We start from the raw sequence: 19,428 nt of genomic DNA, 5'->3' as shown, positions 1-19,428 counted from the left end.
GGGGGGGGTGTGGGAATGAGCTCCTTCATCAGACACATCGATGCAGGAAATTGTAATCAGTGTCCAGCTGTGCTGGAGAAACACAAATGGAAAGGATGTCGCGAAGGGAAAGGGCTGAATCAGATCCACCCCAAACGCGACGGCGGATGCAGAATACAGGCCCCATGCAGCGGTATTTTTATCCAGCGACTGAGGTCTGTTTTCAGGTTGCTCTTGTCACTGATTGCTCTATAAGCAGCACCCGCGGAGATGCTAAGATGTCTCATGCCATTAATTGCACTTTCGCTCGGAGAGCTCCTTTCATCTGCCAGGATCCCAAAGCACCTTAAACAGTGACGCACGAGCTACATCAGGGGCTTGTTTCAAGCCCTGGTCCAGGTGGAGCCCTGTGGACGTTTGGCGGCGGGCAGCAACGCGTTGCGGGTGGGGGGCGAAGAACACGTCTCGTTGAAACTGCGCAGGGAACCTCACGTAGAAAGAAGGCGACTCCCCGAGGAGAACGCAAACCCACACGGCCCTGCCCCTTTCATGGCCCGAAAGTGTTAGGACATGTCTGAAAGACGGTAACCCCGTCATCCACCCCCTTTGCAACACGGCCCGAGCTGATTACAGCATGACTGAGCGGCTGCTGGGATGAAGCATGAGAAAAGCAAGGCAAGCACAGTCCCAGGCCAGGTACGTCCAGTGGAGATAGGGAAGTACCTGCAACCGCCTTTGGATCTGGCAGGTGTCTGTTACCAAACAGGCCATGACAGGAAGCACACTCCAAATTTGACCCAGACACGTCAGCACTAGCCACAGCACCCAGGGATCTGGGAAGAGCGAGTGGAAAGAAAATTTGGATGACCAAAGCCTGTGTTTTTAAGGCACCAAAACGAGAGCAGTGTTGAAGCCCATCCCTGCTCAGCACAGCATTTAAGCACGTGCTTCACTGGATAGAGTTGGATGGTGGGCAGGTGTGGGAGACCCCATCAGATCGCGTCAGAGATCGTGTCGTCTCTCCTCCAAATGGAGGCACTTTGGGTAAATATCCTTCCCCTTGCCCCCCGACACCGAGGCAGGCTCAGAACGAGTGGAGGGAGACGTGGGGAGGGACGGCCGATGTCCTACGATCCCCACAGCAAGAGTTACTACCCAGCACGGCTTACGAACAATTCACTCTCTGCCAGACCAAGCTGCAGACAACAGGGCTGCAGCTGCTACGCTCGAGTCATTATAAATCCATACTCCAGCTGTGGGGTTTCAAATCGAGTTATTTTTAGATGCATCTTGTCTGGGACATGACACCCTCTCGGGTGATCAAAGCTCAGTTAAACAATTAGGAACTGGAAGATGAAGGGCCCCGACTTCCAGAAAGGACCGATTTTTTTTTTTTTTGCCAGGGCTCCTTCCCTTTGAATCTGCTCGCTTGTTTTCGTGCCGTCTGCCCGCGCCCGCTCCGTGGGCATCACCGTGAAGCTGCGCCCGCAAAGCCGAGAGCTGGAGAGCTCAGCTCTGCCAGCCCCGTTCAACGGGCAGAGCGCAGCCCTCGCACAAATGGCAGGTGAGTTGAGTCTCTGTGAAAAAACCCCAATAGAAAGCTGAAGAGGGAAAGAGAGCCCCACGGCCGAGTCCGCCTTCCAAGCGGCAAAGGCTCCAGAGGTTTCAAAAGTCCAACCAGATGTTGCACGATGTTGAGCATCTGGCAACAGAAGAGGGTTTTAATCTGGTTGTAGGCCGCAGGCAGGGCTCCCCCAGCCCTGGATTCACACAAGGATGACGCTGAAAGGGGACCGGGGTTAAGCAGTGAACGGTCAGGCGGTGAGAAACCAAAGCATGGGGCAGAAGGGGCAAGTAACAAGCGGGAACCATCTTGTCCAAGGACAGGACTCCCAGCCCACTGAAGACGCACAGCAAAGCAGGAGGTTTCCAGATGGGCTCAGAGTAGTGTCTGGTTACTTTAAATGTTGACATGGTGAATTGAACTGTGGTTATTAATACATGGGGTGGAGAGAAACAGGACCTACCTTCGAGCAGCTCTGAAAGTGCCTGCATTCACCCGGATCCTCCCTTCCCTGCCCAGTCCTAGCCGTGCGTTTCCAGGCAGTCGGTCCTGCTAGGACACAGCAACGGGAGGGCAGCTTCCAACAAGAGGCGATTCACACCGCTCCTGCAGAAATCACGCCCACGGTTATTTGCCAACAAACATTTTCAACACAGTGGTGCAGTCCGTGGGAAATGTTTCCCTAAGGACTCGCAACCCAGCTCTTCCTGCCCTGCGGGTGCTGCACGTCCAAGGGTAGAGGGATGCGGATCCAGTCGGGTTTTGCAAGCGCCAGACACTGCAGCGGCAGGACGGATGCACCAGAAAGGCCGAAGCAGGAGGGAATGGAGGCCAATGCAAACACCAGGAGGCAACAGCTGATTTTCCCAGCACCATCTGCACAAGGCAGCAGAGTCTGCTTTATTTCACATGCAGTTTAGTTGCCACGAGCAAGACAGCAGCTTTGAGCTCCTACTTATCCTCCTCATTAATTTACACATGTATATGAATGAGGTCCAAACAGGAACAGCAACCTGCCAGGGGTCCCACTATGGGAGGAAGCGTCTCGGCCTGGCTTAGATCTCAGACAGCTTCTGCATCTCCATCCTTTGCTCAAATTCAGCTTTGCTGGTAAAGGGGCAATGACGCAGGGCACCTGCTTACAGATGCCAAAAGGGGAGAGACCGCCCAGCACTTCCAAAAGCTACTCCGGCGGTGGCTAAACCGAGTGGAAACGACTTCTTAGCACCCAAGAAACATGAAGCACGGTCCGCGTCATTGCAGAGATACAGCAGAGTGGGCGAAACGCAAGCAAACCCCTGACTTCCGTCTGTGTGAGTCCGGTCCAACAAAACCGATGCCGATTTGTGTAGGAACAGCAGCCTCTGCCTGCAGGGGAGTCGAGGCTGGGGTAACAGGGAGGTCGCAGGGTCGGACAGATGCGCCGGCAGGGTGATGCCTCCTAGAGCTGGAAAGCAAGTGGGTTCAGGTGGGGAGCGACGGGCACCAGCAGACCCAGGCATCTGGCAGCATCTTCCAGGATGTGCTCGTCCCTGGCCGGCACTTTCCCCATCGTCCTCTTCCTGGGAACAAGGTTGTCTCCGCAGCCCGGGGAGGGGTGCGCACGCAGGGCGCGGCAGCTGGGATGCCTGGGAGTATTTCTCGCTGAAAACAATAACTTAGCAGTTGTTGTAGAGGATTCGAACCCGCACCGCCGACACTGCACCTTTGGGGGTTACCATGGTAACTGTTTTCACCAAGACCCAGCTAACCCCGTGTCAATTCATCTTCGGGAGCTGTCTGTAGCCAAGTGGGTTCCTCGCGCGGCTGTTTCACGGAGGCCTGTGGTCCGCACACGCGCTGTCGACAAGACGGTCCAGGCTGCCGGGTGGCTGCCTGCGCAGAAACCCCTGTGTTAGCAGGCGAGCTTGCTCCGCGCGGCATCGTGCCATGCCACAGACTGCTCCGGGTATCCGCACGGCCTGCCCCAGCTTCTCCACCAAAGCCACTAGCCTGATTCCTCCCGCTTTGTCAAGAAGGTGTCCGAGCCAGTCCCCAACCAAAGTAGTTTAGGGAGCGTGAGATGGGGACCAAGGCCTGGGGCTTGTTTCGGCATTGTACGGGAGGACAGGACGGGGGTGGTAACGTGGATGCTGCTATGCAGGAGCTTAGCGTCACTGAGTAATCTCAACAGTGCTGCCAAGCTCCGGGTCGCACCCCCGGCTACGGAGATGGACCGTCCGCCAACGGAGACTGCGCGGCGGCTGCAAACTCTCCGAAGCCCCCAGTGGCATCACCCCAGCCTTGCGCAGTGCAGATGCCTGGCGCAGCCCACCCCAACGTCCGTGTGGGAGCTGGGACGGGCCCTCAAGGACCTCAACCCCCGCGGGCCAAAGCGGGGCTACCGGGGAGGTCTGTCTTCTCCCGCAGCCCCGCACAATCTTTCCAAGCCCAACTCCGAGCGCTTTGCCCCAGCACGCGCAGCCTGCCAAGTCCCAAATGCAGCATGGCCCTGCAAGTGGCTCCTGCTCCAGCATCTGCTGCCAGTCCAAAAGCTCTTCCTCGCTCCCCTTCATCAGCTAGCTCCCCGGGCTTTCCCACTGCAGGAAATCCCTCACCGCCCAGCGCGGGGATGTCTCTTCTGAATGCCTCTGCCTGCCCAGCTCAGAGACGTCCGAGTCAAAGGGCCCGTGGACCCTCCCAGGCCCTCACAGCTGCAAGGGCTCGTAGGGTCTGCCCTGCATACCTGATGGAGCCACGAAGACCCCGTCCCTTCTGCTTAAACCATGCTAAAGCCTGAGGTATCCCTAGCACTGACACAAGTTACACCTCTCAATGCCCCTGTACTCACCATGCAAACAACCCCTCGCATATTCGCAGCGCAGGGCTTGCCTTGGGGAGGTGATCAGTGACGTTCGCTTGCACTTCCGCACGTGTCTTTCACCAAGGCAAAACCATCGCCAGCTAGCGATGGGGAAACTAAGACCGAGTCCCTTGTCTGGCGTCACACTGCGAGTCGTTGACGGAAGCGGAAATCGAACCCAGATCCTGACAGTCATGACAAAGACGACCTGACCACGGGACACTTCTGCATGTCTTTTTTATTAACCATTTATTGTCTGTAATCATTTTACTCTCACATTGCAATCGCGTGGTTTATTTATTTCATCTTTCTTTTTTTAATAGCTTTTTTTTCTTTTTGTAAAATAAATAGAGATAAGTGAACTTTTAGGTAGGATGCTCTCCAGATCCTTGGTTAACTTCATGATTGAATTTCTGCATCAGACCTGTAAAAATACAGCCCACACACACACACACACGCTTAGATGAAAGCTAAACAGGCTGAGTCAGTTAAAAACCACGTTTCCTGGCTGTGCAGGCTGGGGGCGGGGGGCACTCAGGGAATGCTGGTGTGAAGGAAAAGCAGCTTCCCGCAGTGCACCTTTGCATTTTGCCAGGTACTTCTTGTTCTTTAAACAAATACACTGATACAGGTTAAAAATCTATGGTTTGTTTTTAAGCTGTGTACGTTAATCAGTTAATTGGAGATCCCCAACTCTTGGTTCAACACTTGCCAGCAAGCCCGTCATCGGCCATTCCCTGAGCTCAGTGCCATACACAGAGGGACGAGGTGCGGTCATTAGAGGTTCAAGAACGCGTACCGCTGCCATCGATCGCCGGCCACGTACACCTGTGTATAACAGCAGCTCAATGGGCCACCAAGAGGCATGACTATTGGTAGCCCACGTATCAGAAAAATGGGTTTTTAGGTAGATTTCCTCATTGAGGGTTTGCTATAGTGTCCCTGCAAGGTGGCCTGCAGCCATTTCTAGTGTAGAGAAGAATACACTTGTGCTCAAAGGTGGGAGCAGCATGTTGCTTTGGCCTCTGCCTCAGTCTCAACAGCTCAAGGAACCCTGTTAACGGAGTGCGTTGAGATCTGCCTACGAAGCTCTGCTATTTGGCTTGTCGTCTTAGTACCCAACGGTCAGTTTGGAGACCGCGGTGCAGCCCCACTGCCCGGGTACCAGACGCTGCCTCCAGGAAGGAGATGAGCTGGCTTGTCATGACCGGCGACGACACTGGGAACGCCCAGCCAGGTTCTGCTGGCTAGGCAAAGCTGGTGTCCGCAAGGCGAGGGATCGGTATTGTTCTTCTCCCTTCTCACGAACGCTAGCATCATCCTCGGCCTCATCAGCAGCAGGAGTTTTTTGGGGCCTCTGCTGCCCAGCCAGGATGGTGACAGCAGCCAGAAGCAGCACTGCGCGAGTCCTCTACGTTGGGATCATTTAGCTTTGTCCTTGTGGTTATTTTTGCAGCGGGGGGTGGGGTGGGGGGGACAGTGGTCTCCTTGCCTGGTTTAGTCGCACCTAGACCATATGTGATGGGGAAATCTTCCCTTGGTCATGGCTGCCTCTTTCCAAACACTGATCTCCAGATGCGTTGTGGATTATGAGGGACAGAAGCATTTGTTACACGCAGGCACGGGAAGGGTGGGAGGTCTGATCGTAGCCTTCCCCAGAGGACAGGGGCAGGCGCCAGGGAGAACAAGCTGCTGCTTGCCCTCTCTCCCTGCGGGACAGCAGCACTTCTCTCGTGATTATAACACACGTGTGCCCATGCCCAGGTGCGTACATGCACACCAGGACAGCAGCGCACACCAATCTGCCCCGACTCCTACAGAAACACGCACATATAGCCAGATGCACATGACCAGGCGTGCATTTGGATGCACACATATATGCAGCTGGACGCGTGCAGTCACGCGTCTAAGCATCTGTGTCCGTTAGCTAGTGGAATATTAGCACGTCTGAGTGAGATGAAAGCCTGTGGTTTAAGGCAGTGGTAAAATGAGTCTGGAGCCTCCTCGCTGCCTGTGCAGAGCTGTGACGTCGTCTCACGCGTCGGTGGAGTTTTCCGTGGGTAAAAGGACTGTGATTACCAGAAGAGCGGAGCGAGGGAGACAGAAAGGACTCTTGCCCCTTCCCCTCAATCCCACGGGTGTGTGCTCATTAACACGGAGCTCCACTGGTGACTCTCTGCAGTTTCCTCAGCGTCCTAAGGATGTCACCCATTTCCCATCCATTCTCTCAGCTCCTGAAAACCCCCTGCCCTCCGAGCCCTGCTCCTCTTTGCTGCCAGGCAGATTCTTCTGCTTGCTTCGTCTGTGCCCTCCCCGAGCGGGAGCAGCAGGGGGTTGGCCTGCACGTAGGGCCGACGGTTTCCTCTTTCACTTCTCTCTCTTACAAACACAGATCACTCAAGAGCAGGTGTCAATAGTCCACAGGCGACTGACTGGGCTCCACCTGCCTGCCAGAAGGGCTCCTGCTCAGCACAGGGCAGATGGCCGCCAGAGAGGTCTCGGGGCTGAGTCAGAACGCAAAGAGCAGCAAGCAAGTCTTGACTTCATTTCTTAAGCAATCTACGGTCCAGCAGAACAAAGGAACAAAAACTAGAGTAAAAAGCTCCTCACGAGGGTATTGTCTCCTCCTGTCCGGCTGTGCCCGGGGAGCTGTGTTTCTAACAGAGAAGCAACCACCAAAACCCGAAGTAAACATTCCTGTTTTGTAGTTGTGAGACGACAGAGCTGAAAAGAAAATAGGAGGTTGTCTCTCTTTCCCCCCCTCTCTCAAAGTCATTCAGTAGCTAAGTCAGAAGGAAAAAAATGTGTTCAAGTCATGGGTTGCAGCAGCAGCCAACACTAAACATTCAAGTTGATAGTTTCACTATGTACAATACAGGTGAGACGCGGCCCTGCCTGCTGGGGCTCCCCTCTCTCCGACCAGGCTGCCGTGTGCTGTTATCTGATCCGCTTCTCCACCGAGTAGACTGAGATGTAGTAGTCATTGCTGCCGACTGCCAGGTGAGGCTGTGAGGGAGAGCAAATCAGGGATCAACAGGCAGGAGTCGTGCAAATACAGAGAGGTAAAGCGTAGTCAAGGTGGGGGGGTCGGTACTTTTAGCAGTGCTGCCCTGACACCAGGGAACGTCCTGCCGCACCTGCCAACATAGCTACGTTTCTGATGCTGCCCAGCCAGCTGTATCTGTCACAGGGAAAACTATGGCTGCCACTAGCTGCCAAATTCTAGCACCATTCCTCTAAATTACTAAAAATGTTCCTGTTAGCAACGATCCCCTGGACTGAATACCACTGCACTATCTACTGAGGGCCCTAGGAGCCAGGCTAGGCTTTGAACAAGATCAGTGCTAAAGGGCGGCTTTGTCAGCTTGCTGTAAAAGCAGACAATTTCAGGACAGTCGGCTTCCTCTCATACCCAGAACCCAAGGGCAGCAAATCATTAACAGTCTGGCAGAAGTGTCCCAAGCAAAAAGGGAGACCAAGAGTATTCTGCTATTGCTTCATGAACATGGGAGCACCATGCAGTTTGGCACCACTGGCTATGTCTGCGCAGGATAGGCGAGATCTGGAACAAAACCGTGATGCACCGTTGAGCAAAATTGTCTTTAGAGACTGTATAACTGGCCCCTCTCCCCCCACTCCCAATTGCCAAAAATCTTTCAGAGTTTAAAGAGCAGATACAGACCCAGTGAGGATGGAAAGCCAGGCAGCTGATGGCTCCAACTCTTTGTCCCATAAATCCATCGTAGTATTTGATATTGTTGATCAGCTCACCATTCCCATTGTAGATCGCAGTGAACTGATTCATGGAGCCGCTGGAAAGCAAGAGAGAACGTGGTGTACTGACACTGCTGACCAGACACAAAGCTCTGCTCTATTCCCTGCCTCTTGGCTACAGAGTTGGTTATAAAATAACCGTGTGCACTGCGAGTGCTCAGAAGCAGGGAGATTGGTTTTAATCCACGCCATGACGGCCTCAGTACGAAGGAAAGATTTACAGACAGATCAGAACGGAGCACTGACTGATCTGTTATACACCAGGGGCATGACAGAAAATAGGAAGTCATGGCAAGTGCACACTCATGGAAAATAGCTGCTCCCAACTCAGGACCCCCTCTCAGAGCCCAACTGTATGGCATGCTGCCTTCGGGTAGGAAGTCCAACACACAAGTGGCAGCACCGGCCCCCGTTACTTTGAGTCACCAGTGCAAAAGCTCCATGAAAGCATGCAAGGGTTAAAATACCTGAGCTGCGCCCATGGGAACGAAGCCGTACTGTTCATGGCAAAGGGGGAGAAAAGGGACATGAAAGGTATTTGTAAGGATGGGTTCCTTCTCTCGTCCTCCCGCAGGGCAGGTGGCAAGAGGCTAATACCTACCAGGCAAAGAGATTGGCCTGCGGGTGAATGTCCAGGGCAGTCAGCCCTTTGACTATCTGCAGGACCCTCACAGACTCCGGCATCCTGGGGTCGAAGAAACGAACATCACCGTTCACGCTGTCAACAGAGCAGTTTTCACATTAGATTTTGCCCCAAAGCTGGGAGCAAGTCCTGTAGCCCAGGAGAGCAGGGGTGTGAACTGAGCACCACCCTCACGGGAGGGCTATGTGGCAGGCCGGCCAGTAGGGGGAACTCCTGTGTTAAGCCTCCCACCTCACTACGCCCGTCCACCTGCCGGACTCCACGTGTCTCCCCAGGGGCGCCAAGCCCTGGCAGACCCCCTTTCAAGCCCCACCGCAGAGTCCGTGGGGTAACGTGCTGCCACCACCCCGAGAAGGGACTGTCTAGGGCCTGTGTCCTCAGGGAAACACAGGCCTAATAGTCCTACGGGTACTTGACCCAATACAAGAACTTGGGGCTCCTCCCAAGTCGGGGGCCAAAAAGGATAGTCTCCCTTAGTCCGCAGACTGAAGGGGCCTCCTAGGCATAATTAACACCTCCCCCCTCCCTCCTCAATAAGTCTCCTACACCAGACACAAAGGAGAACCGTATTGGTTACAAAGGGTAGGGTTAGACTAGGGTAAGAGGTAGAGCACTATCAAGGGATTACCGTTGAGCAAAACAGTCTGGCTGAGGTAGCCATTTGATACGCAAATGCATCACTGGGAGCTGACTAGCTCTCTAGAAACACTTACAAGCATCACCCAGAAGATGGTAGAGATCTGGCTTGGAGATTTCCAGAGAGAGGGCATTTCCAGTGGATCACACTCTCCCTGTGTCCTGGTGCTTGTGCCATGCTGGTAAAATGGTTTCTCTCCTCCTCCTCCTTGGACCAGGCCCTTGTAGCACCTTTCTGACCTCAGCAGCCCAGTCCAAGAGAAGCCAGCAGTGTTGGCCACTAGCCAACCAATTTAAAAAGCATCACTGGTTACCTGGACCGAGGAGCGGGGGCATTTCCCTCCCCCACTCAGCACCAGGCTTTTGTCAGGTAGGCAGAGGGAGCAGGTTTCCCCCTCCCTCAGGAATGTATCCAGCTCAGGTTACCCCAAGAGATAGGGGAAGGATGCGTCTCTCTGCTGGGCCCATCCTTATCAAACTGTCACAGTGCAGGGACTTTGGGGGGAGACAAAGGGGGCTTTCTGCCACAGGCTACAGCAAAGATGACCTTCGGCTCAGCATCGCCCATCCTGCTGGCATCGTTACCACCTGGATCCACCCTACCACCGCTCATTTTTCAGTGGCATCCCAAACGTACCGGGTGCTACGCAAACAAGGGAAAGCACTGGCCCTGCCCGAGACAGCTCTATTCATGCACCCTACATCATGCCACGATCACCAGGCTAGGAGTGCCTTCCCTGGCATACCACATGCCACACAGCAAGCACGTCAGACCGAGTCTCTTCTCCATCCTTCGGATGCGAGTGGCTTGTTCCATCGGAGTCACTAATCGCGTGGGCTCCTATGAGTCCCCCATTACACCAGTCGCCTGGACTCGGGCCCATAAGCCGTTGCTGTTCAGAGCCCCTGCCGGAGCAGCCATAAGCACACACTGATTATATCTGAGCTACATGCCAGTCCTTCAATGACTTGACTTAGGAGGGGAGAGCGTGTGGGGATGTGGGGAGCAGCACTGGGAAGATGCTGTGCTAACCAGGTAGAGCAGCTTTCAAAGACAGAACGGGCTGCCAGATAAAGGGGGCACTTGGAAGCAACCACTAGGTTTAAGCCTGCTGGCGCTGAAGAGGATGCATCTTGTTCTTCCCTTCCTCCGCACCCAGGAGTGATACTCCTAGGCCTGAAGAACTCCTCTCCTGTGTCTTTCTGAGGGGATTTGTCCATTAATCTTGTGCAGGGGGGAAGACAGTCAGCAAGACTCTCCCAGGGAGGCTCTGTACCTGCCTGTCCTCTTTCTGTCCCAAGCCAGAAGTCAGCCGCCTGCCTCTATAAAATGCCCTTTCTTCCCTCCCCCAGAGACCGCAGGCAGCTGTAATACAAACTGCGGCGGCAGCGAGAACACTTCCTTTAGTCTCCTCCGACCGGGACTTTCTAGTAGTCAAAGAACGACCACTGCACAGATTACTCGCCTAATTACAGAAAGCTGCAGCTCCCACTGTCACAAACTTAAAGTCAGGACAAAGTCATCTGCAGACAGATTTGGATCTTAAAGAACGATGGTTTGAAATGGGTCAAACAAATGCAATACAGCATGTTCATTCAGAGCCTACACTATCAACAGGACAATTTAAAACTAAGCTGTACTTGAGTGGAAAACGCTGACAGTTTCCAAATGGGAGTCAGGGTTTCTGCTCTCACACGGCATGGAGAGGAACGTGGCTTGCAGAACCTGCATCCAAGCTCCCCCGCAGTTCGTGCTTCAGAAGTCAGCTACAACAATCCAGCTTGGACCCCGCCGGGGTGCTTACGGCACTGCTGGCGAGTCGGCAGATGGTGTCCCTCTAGTAAAGTGCAGGTGGTCTGGCACAGACAAAATGGCAGGGCATCGCGTGGATATCTGCAACTCGGGAAGGAGGTGGCAACAGCACATCACCCAGGAAGGGGCTCTGAGACCACAACCAGAATTTAGGGTTTCTGGCTGGTTTCAGTTAATAAAAGGATGAATCCTCCCAGACTTGATGCCTCGCAGGCAATCGGCTGGGGCCAACATAGCTTCAGAAGCGGAGAAAAAGCCACCACCCGCGTGAGAATGAGAATGCAGGTTGTATTCCCTAAGGGCTGATCCCCGGGGAAGAGGCAGGTGCAGAGAGAACTGGCCCTGGATACAACCCGACATGGTGTGGCGGCGACAAGGAAGATTCATGGCTGCTCTGACCCAGTAAAACAGTCAGAGTAGTGAGTAGTGAGATAGGCATGGATACCCCATCCTGAAGCCTCTTCTGAGCATCCATCAGAAGGTCCTAACCTTGCTATGAAGATATTAGACTGCACTGAGTCACGCTGCTGGCAGGCTTAGTGACACCAACAGAGACAGAGACCCTGAATCAGACATCATTAGGCAGATGCTGAATCACGGTGTTGAGTAAATGTGAATGAACCTTTCCAATCAGGGCGCTCAGCAAGAATCCTCTAGGGAACTTTAACCCAAGGAATGACATTTAGAGATGGGAGGAAAATTAAAATCTTCCTCTGTTGCTGCTTGTTTGTTGAGATGAGGTTTGTCAAAGTTCGCTCAACCTATGAGCAATCCTGAAACGTGGAGGGGATGCCTGACCCCCTGACCTGCTATCACCACTTCACAGCATACTTTTCCCACCACAAAGAAGCACATCTCAGGCCCAGGTGCCTGCTCCTACTTTGCGCAGGACTCCTTGGGTTTTTAGGGTTGAGGTTTGGGAACAGCCTTCCAGAGCAGACTGCCAGAGGATGGGCCGACAGAAACAAATTCAGTCTTGGCTCGAGCACTTGGCTCAGCCTGGCCACGCCAAGGATTAGATGCCCACCCTGCACCTAGGTTTCATGATCCCCTGAGCCCTAGGCGTGTTTTACTGGTGTTCAGGTTAAAATGGCCAATTCTGGGTTAGGAGCTCATTCCCTCATGCCGTTGGATGCAGGGTAGAGATCACTCCTGGATTCAGCTGGGTGCTTCCTGCAAGGGTCTGGAAATAGCTGTACCCAAACCAGCTGCTGGAGAGAAGCCCTTTATGTTCAGCATGGACTGCAAGATCGAAGTCCAGCGTCTTTGGGATGGGGGGAAGGGCTCGAGGGGGCGGATACATCCATCCAGGTACAACATTTTCTTGTGAAAAGGACCGTCTGCTGAGACGGGCACGAGGAGAGGGAGCAAGTGTACGTTCCTGCAGGGACAGGCCAGGCACACCAGCTTGGCCCCTGGGATTGCTGAAGGAGATTAAAATGAGGAAGATTAAAAACTCTAATATGGGAACACTACAAATCTAGCAGCTGCACCACTTAAGCCCCATTCTTAAAAAAAAAAAAGGTTATAAATCTTTGCCCCCACCTCAGGAAGGCAGCGCATCCGCCAGAATTATGCTTTGTTTTCATTGCGTGAAGAAAGGAAGAGGAGCCTCTGTGAACAAACTGGGGCTTTGTGGCAATAAATTATATTCTGCTATCCTTTAACGGGCAAATAAATATATGCTGCTCTCCACACGGTATTTACCAGGCAGGCAAATGGATTTATGTGTAGAAAATTGCTAGACGGTGAAGTAATCCTGCACAGCAATATGCCCAACAGCTGCACATAACCCTCCTCCCTTCTTATGTTCTGTCTCATACGACCTGCCAAAGCTGTTTGCAACACGGTAGGACAAACACCCGACACAATTTGTTTCTCCAGGGCCTTTGGCTCACAGCTGGCCCTGACCCTCCTTTTGACAGCGATTTCTGCACTGCCTTTTCTCCTTTACCTGTAAAAACTTACTAACCAGTGTTGGTGTCTCCTCTCCTCCTCCCCATCACGCTCTGGAGCAGGAGTTAATTACCGAGCCACGTGGGCAGAGAAAAGAGCTTTCATAACAGTGACAGACTTGCACTGCAAAGGAACACGATGGATTTGCAGGAAACCCTCCCAAGCAGCCCAGGCCCTTTTACCTGACGCTCATGATGTTGCCTTCGGGATGCTTCTGCAGATAGGCTTTCACCACCCAGGCCGTGTGCTCCCGATAGGTCATGACGCGGCTGAAGACCAAGTGGAGAGAGAGGAAATGTTTTGGGGGGAAGCAGGATGAAACTAGGGGAGGGCTGGTGAGCCCCTCGAGCTCCCTGTCCCCAGGGGGCAGCTACCCCGATGGACCATCTCTTTGTTGTCAAGTCTGGAGACCTGACAATGCAGGGCCTGGTCCTTTGCAGCAGGCAGACAAAGCGCCCCGAGCAACGGAAACTACTTGATCAAGTCCCTGAGCCAACAGGTTATCAGCAAGATAGACGAGGCAGGACAACACGAGATCTGGCCCATGCCCACTATGGCTCAGGCTACACAGTGCTCGGCGAGACGCTGCAGATCCTTCAGGGACCCTCTCCAGGCACCAAAGACCATGTCAGAGTTGATAAGGGTCTTACAGGCTTCGGGCCTTCGGGGAAGACACCAGTGAGATTAAGGGAGGAGACCCCTTGCTGGTGAAAGGGGCAGAGAATGCAGGTCATTACCATTCGCTCAGAGCCATCCTCCTGTCGAAGACACGGATGGAGCCGTCGCCGAGCCCTGCCACAATCAGCGAGCGATGAGAATCGCAGGACAGGCTGGTCACGCAGCTGTCGGCTCCTGTGGGGATATCCTGGGGATAAAGTGCACACACAGACCATGCTGAAACCGAGGAAGAGTGTTAGCTTGGCCCCACAGCTTTTGCTGACCTACGTACTCCAAGGGGCTTGGGCAGTCTCCTCATTCGCTCAGGGTTTCAGCGTGCTCTCCCTCCCCTGGAAGGCTACTCTAACCTCCATCTTACTGCCGTCATGTACAGGGAGAACCGAACCGAACCGGAGACACCAGATGGTCAAGGCAGTTCCAGAAATCAGGGCCTGATGAGCATGGGGTCAAGGATCTGATACCGTCCCTGCAGTACAAATGTGTCAGGCCCACAGCCTCCAAAGCTCAGCGGAGCAGCAAGATGCAAACATGAGTTTCCTCTGCAGCACTGCAACACACTCTATTAAAGGACCAGCTTTTTGGTGTACTTAAACTTTACCTCCAAATAAAGGAGGAAGTTCACTTTGGGAAGGAAGGATCAATGTTATCCCCTTCTTAAAAACATCTAATTAATTAAGAGAAATGTCAGGGAGGAGCTCTTGAGCCATAAACCTTCTGCAGCTTCTGCTGGTTGCAAATGCTGCTGGAAGGGCAGGATGAATGGTAAATACTTGGTTAAAAAAAATATTGAGAGATGAGCCAGAGAGGAGGAATGTGTTTGCTGAAAATAAGATTCTTGCAGTTAAGTGACATGTGTGAAAGAGAACCGAGTGTCCACGAAAGGAGAGATTCAGCACATGTTACAGGCAACATCGTCTACCAACACTCCTGTGAAGAGATTGTTAAGGAAACAAGCTTGCAGATCAATCGCTCTTTCTGTGCACTAACCAAATGGCAGACCAACACTGGGTTAAATGTGCTCCTGATGAAAGACCAATACCTTTCCAGGACACTCAAAGGGACTATGCAACAGAAAGTGCATCCGATTAGGAAGCAGGTTTGGTGCATTTCCTATGCACCAAACTAGGACGTCTTTCCTCCAAGAGCAGGCTCCCCTGCAGTGGAAAGCAGTTTGGAAAAACAGGCCTCTTAAGACAAATGCTTTGGTACAGCAGGTCTTTTCCATTCCTCAGGCTCCTGCCATACGGTGTATCATGAACTACTGCGTGCACATAATCTAAAACCTACTTGCCCTCTAGAAAGAATGAAACTATTTTACCAGAAATTGTTTCCCTTTGATGATAATTAGAGTCATTCTGCATAACGAGAACCATTCGGCTCCGTCATTTCCATTTTTGCTTTAACAATACTTTGGCTCCCTCTTTCACCTTTCATCAGTTGATCTCAAACCACTTTAAAGCCCCTCTGTGAGGCTGATCATCATTACTCCCACTTTACAGATGGGTAAATTAAGACAGAGTCATTAAGTGACTTGTGTAAGAAAGCAGAGGGAGTCGGTGCCAAGTCAGGAGCAGAACCCGGCAATCCACGCTCTACAATTACATGGCACGTGGGTTTAGAGGTAACATCTGTATGTAGAGACAGCACCTATTGTACGTCTTAATTTGGAGGTTAAGAATGTAAAGTACCATGATGATATTGCTGGAAATTGGATATGCACCACTATTCTAACACTGCAGCTTTCCCCTCTATCTGCTACAACCAAAGATCCATTTGGAATAATAAGTATACAACTGTGAAGAAGAAAAACAGCTTCAATTAAAACAGATAAGAAAAAAAAGAGCCCAAGCCACATTTTCAAACTTGGATAACAATCAAAGTGGCGCTCTGGAATGGCATTAGCTAATTTCACACTTCAGTCCTATTTCTGTTCTTGCTCATATCCACCTTCTCTAGCTGCTGTTCGCAGCCTCTGCTGAACGATTTAACCATTTCCTGGAGGCACCTCTCTTTGGGAGGCTGCCTTTAGAAAGCTAACGACCTATGTCTCTCCCATCCCAATTCTCATCTCTGCAGCGGGGACATTTGGAGAGAGAGGAAAGGAAGTCCTTGTTCCACGGCTACCGCTGGTCTGCCCCCAGACGTATTCTTTCAGCAGTTCAAAGGGTAGGAAAGCATCTTTATTAGCCTGGTTCTCCCAGCTCCACTACTCTCCGTACTGCCTGTCAGCGTGGCAGTGCGACTAAGTCACAAACTTCTGATCTTCAGAATTTCAGCAAAACCACTTTGTGCATTTTTTTAAAAAAGAAACACAATGCTTTAAGATGCTCTCAGTACAATCATTAATCGTTCTAATTTAAAAGATTTTCACCCTACTGCTTTCTGATGTTCTCTAATTTATGCAGATAAAATAATATTTGAAAATAATTAAGATTAGCATAGGCTTAATTATGCTGCATTGCAGGGTCAAAGTGTCGTAATTAATGCTCATCCAGAGGTAATTAATTCCTAAAATCTTTGGAGATGTGTCTTCATCTTCCCTGACATGGTGACTTTATTTTTGCCAGGCTGCTGCTTCTCCTCGCACTGCTTAAATATCAGCTTAATTCAATCACAACTGACACGAATGCTTACACTTTCTCCCTATTTATTTGAAATGAAAAGAGACGAGTGGTTAGAGTGCTGCCACATCCAAGCGCTCTGTCTGAGGTGAGATGCACTGGAGTGGGATGAAAGCAATGGGAATCCCCGTAATTCTGAAAGAGCGAGTTGAGCAGGTGTGAAAGGGAACTGCCTGGGTACGGGCGAGTGCTGTGCAGTCATCTGCAAAACCAGAAGCATTTTTAATGCTTCGTTATCAGTGACCATCAAGCACTGGGCAAAATTCTCTGCTGAGCTGCACTTCTCTGCTGCGGACCTGGCAGCGACTCCCAACTCTGCTCACCAGGGCAGAGCATGGGTCACAGACATGTCACTCCAATGTCCTGATGCAGGAAAGCCCATTCCGCTATTTTGCATTGCCCAATCCTCTCCCCCCCCCACATCCAGCTGCCTGTCATTCAGCAGAATAGCAATGGCAACTGCCGACAAGGAAAGGCACTGCAATATGTAAGGAAGCATTCACACGTTTTTAGCTGCCTTGTGATGTGGCAGGAAAGGAGAGCCAGCACCGTGAGATCCGTCGGCTTTCCACAGAGCCCGATCTGAGAACCTCTGGCTGCAGGTGCTAACGCACTGCATGATGTCCCCCAGAAACATGCTCCCTGGTGCCTAGCTCCAGAGGTCCTGCTAGCAGCGGAGAAATGTGCGCAAATGTTACCTGGACTTTCATTTCTCTGTCTGTGTCCCAGATCCGGATAATCCGCACATCTCCCGACGTCATGAGAAGCCCAGTTTCCTGCTCCTACGACAAAACACAGAGAGGCCAGGAAAATTATTCTCTGCATGTGCATGGGCAGAGCTGAACGCAACCAAAGACCCGGTTTTGCAATTCTAAACTGTCCGACACATCAGCGTGTCCAAACAGGCCAGTGCTACACAGACATACCCCCATGCTCCTTGCCAAGTGGACCAAGACATCTGTTCCTACAGCTAGGTCCTTCACTTCTTGGGCTAGAAATGCTCTGGCCGACATAAGCTCTCACCCCTTTAGCACCCAGCACTCCTGGGTCAAGATGGGATGCTACTGTGGGACTGTAAGGGAGCCATAATAAATTATCCCTCATCCTATAAGACCACGATGTTAAAGGATGTCTTGAGCAGACAGGAATGGCAAGGACGTGGATACGGTTGGTTTTTGTAGTCCCACCCTAACAGAGGAGATGCTAAGAGCCAACCTGCTTTACAGATGATGGGGCGACCCCGCTTTGTGCGGACGCAGACCTACTTCCCCTTCCTGCCATCCAAGCCCCCTCCTGATCTCCCGCGCGCTCTGGGTTCAGGAGATCTGCTGACATTAATTGACAGTCTGTCTTTCATCCTACTGCAGGAGTCAGGACTCTGCAGTTAAGCTGATAGCTCCTATCTTCATCTTGTGAGTCAAACTGATTGTTACTTCAGATTGCCTGGCAACTCCAAGGGCTGCTAGAGATCCTAAGCAAACAAGCCGGCAGTGATTTAGATGATAAGCACCTCCAAAGTGTTTTCATTTGTCATCCCGTTTATGGCCCATGTGACAAGATAAACCTGGCAGGCCTGAGATGGATACTGCCATTACCATCACTGATGGAGTTAAGTAGGCAAAGCTCTGTTAGGCAGCTTTGAAGCTCCTAATTTTCTAGTTATGTTCCCCAGTTTGAAGACAATCATTTTCTTCAAAATAATCATCAGCCATAATCCCCAAACCACTTGGAGACTGAAGATTTTCCACTGCAGAGAAGGCCCAGGAGAACATCAGTGCAGAGGGCCCGGCCTGGTGCCACGGCACCACGGCTTGATCCGCTCGTCCCCAGGTCACCGTGAAGAGCTCGTTCCTTCCAGCCGTTGCTGGGCTCTCCCGGCACAAGGTGCAGAGCGCAAGGAGCCCAGAAGAGAGCATCTCTCATACGAGACATGCAGGGGCTGGGGAGAATTTACATGATGGAAAGAGAGAATTCACTCTTATGAAAGCAAGGTTCTTTGGGTAGATGTGGTATCTTTTATTAGACCAACTAAATAGCTGGAAAGAAGTTTTTTGCAAGCTTTCTGGCACAAACACCCTTCTTCGGGCACTGGGACACTCTCTCTATGCCCGAAAGCTTGCAAAGAACTTTTTTCCAACTATTTAGTTGGTCTTATAAAAGGTATCACATCTACCTGAAGCGCCTGGCCTGCCTGTGTCCTTAGACCACGACGGCTACAACCAACAACCCTCACGAAGGGCTTTGGGAGAGGAAGAAGGGTGGAAGGTGAGCTCGGAAGGGCTGCGTCACACGTGGAGGGCTCGTCCCGCAGCTGGAGGAGATGCCATTTTACCGAGAAGAGCCTGCTGCCTTCCAAGGCAGCACAGCATGAGGCAGGACTGCAGTCCCACGGGCACACGCTGTATTCGCTGCTAGTCCAAATTAGCTTTCAGGACCCTCCCTCACTGTGATACCTGGCAGCTCTGTTCCACGAGGAAGAGCGCTGGATCTCAAGGATTTCAATAACCGCAGCACGAATGACCTACGCGCTAGCTTGCCTGCCCTGCCCTCTCTCACAAGAGAGGGAAATGCCCTTTTTACCTTATCTGATGCAAGGGGGGCTCGTTAACATCAGACACGTGGCTCGCACGTTGCCCCAAATGACCCATGCACCAGAAAGAAGAGAGTATCTGCTGCATACAAACAGAGTCAAGGGGAGATCTCCGCATTCTCCTTGATGAGAGACTTAGAACAGCCTCAGACCTTCAACCGGAAAACCGCTAAGCCACTCGTCACCAGCGGCTGCCCACGTGTTGGATACAAGGAATACATTACACCCTGGGAAATCTCACCTTCAGCCTCGCAGGGCTGCAGCAGATGACAAGAACAATGCGTGAGATAAAAGAGGCTCAGATGACATGTTTCCAACCCCTTTCAAGGTGA

General features: G+C 52.1%; 1 protein-coding gene across 1 annotated transcript in view; it reads right to left on the bottom strand.

Annotated features, from left to right (window-relative positions):
• Positions 1 to 4,605: 4,605 nt before the first annotated feature.
• RPTOR (regulatory associated protein of MTOR complex 1) overlaps positions 4,606 to 19,428 on the bottom strand; it is a gene marked incomplete at its 5' end in the record, with an annotated part of 215,924 nt that continues 201,101 nt past the window's right edge. Inside the window, 6 exons of the mRNA XM_025216909.1 lie at positions 4,606 to 7,391; positions 8,068 to 8,197; positions 8,761 to 8,877; positions 13,390 to 13,476; positions 13,945 to 14,072; positions 17,205 to 17,288. Coding sequence (XP_025072694.1) covers positions 7,323 to 7,391; positions 8,068 to 8,197; positions 8,761 to 8,877; positions 13,390 to 13,476; positions 13,945 to 14,072; positions 17,205 to 17,288 — 615 coding nt within the window. The remainder of the gene's footprint in view (positions 7,392 to 8,067; positions 8,198 to 8,760; positions 8,878 to 13,389; positions 13,477 to 13,944; positions 14,073 to 17,204; positions 17,289 to 19,428) is intronic.

The sequence above is a fragment of the Alligator sinensis genome, unplaced genomic scaffold (assembly GCF_000455745.1).
Source record: "Alligator sinensis unplaced genomic scaffold, ASM45574v1 scaffold1200_1, whole genome shotgun sequence".
Taxonomy (NCBI): domain Eukaryota; kingdom Metazoa; phylum Chordata; order Crocodylia; family Alligatoridae; genus Alligator; species Alligator sinensis.
This window is presented reverse-complemented; position numbering and strand designations above follow the sequence as displayed.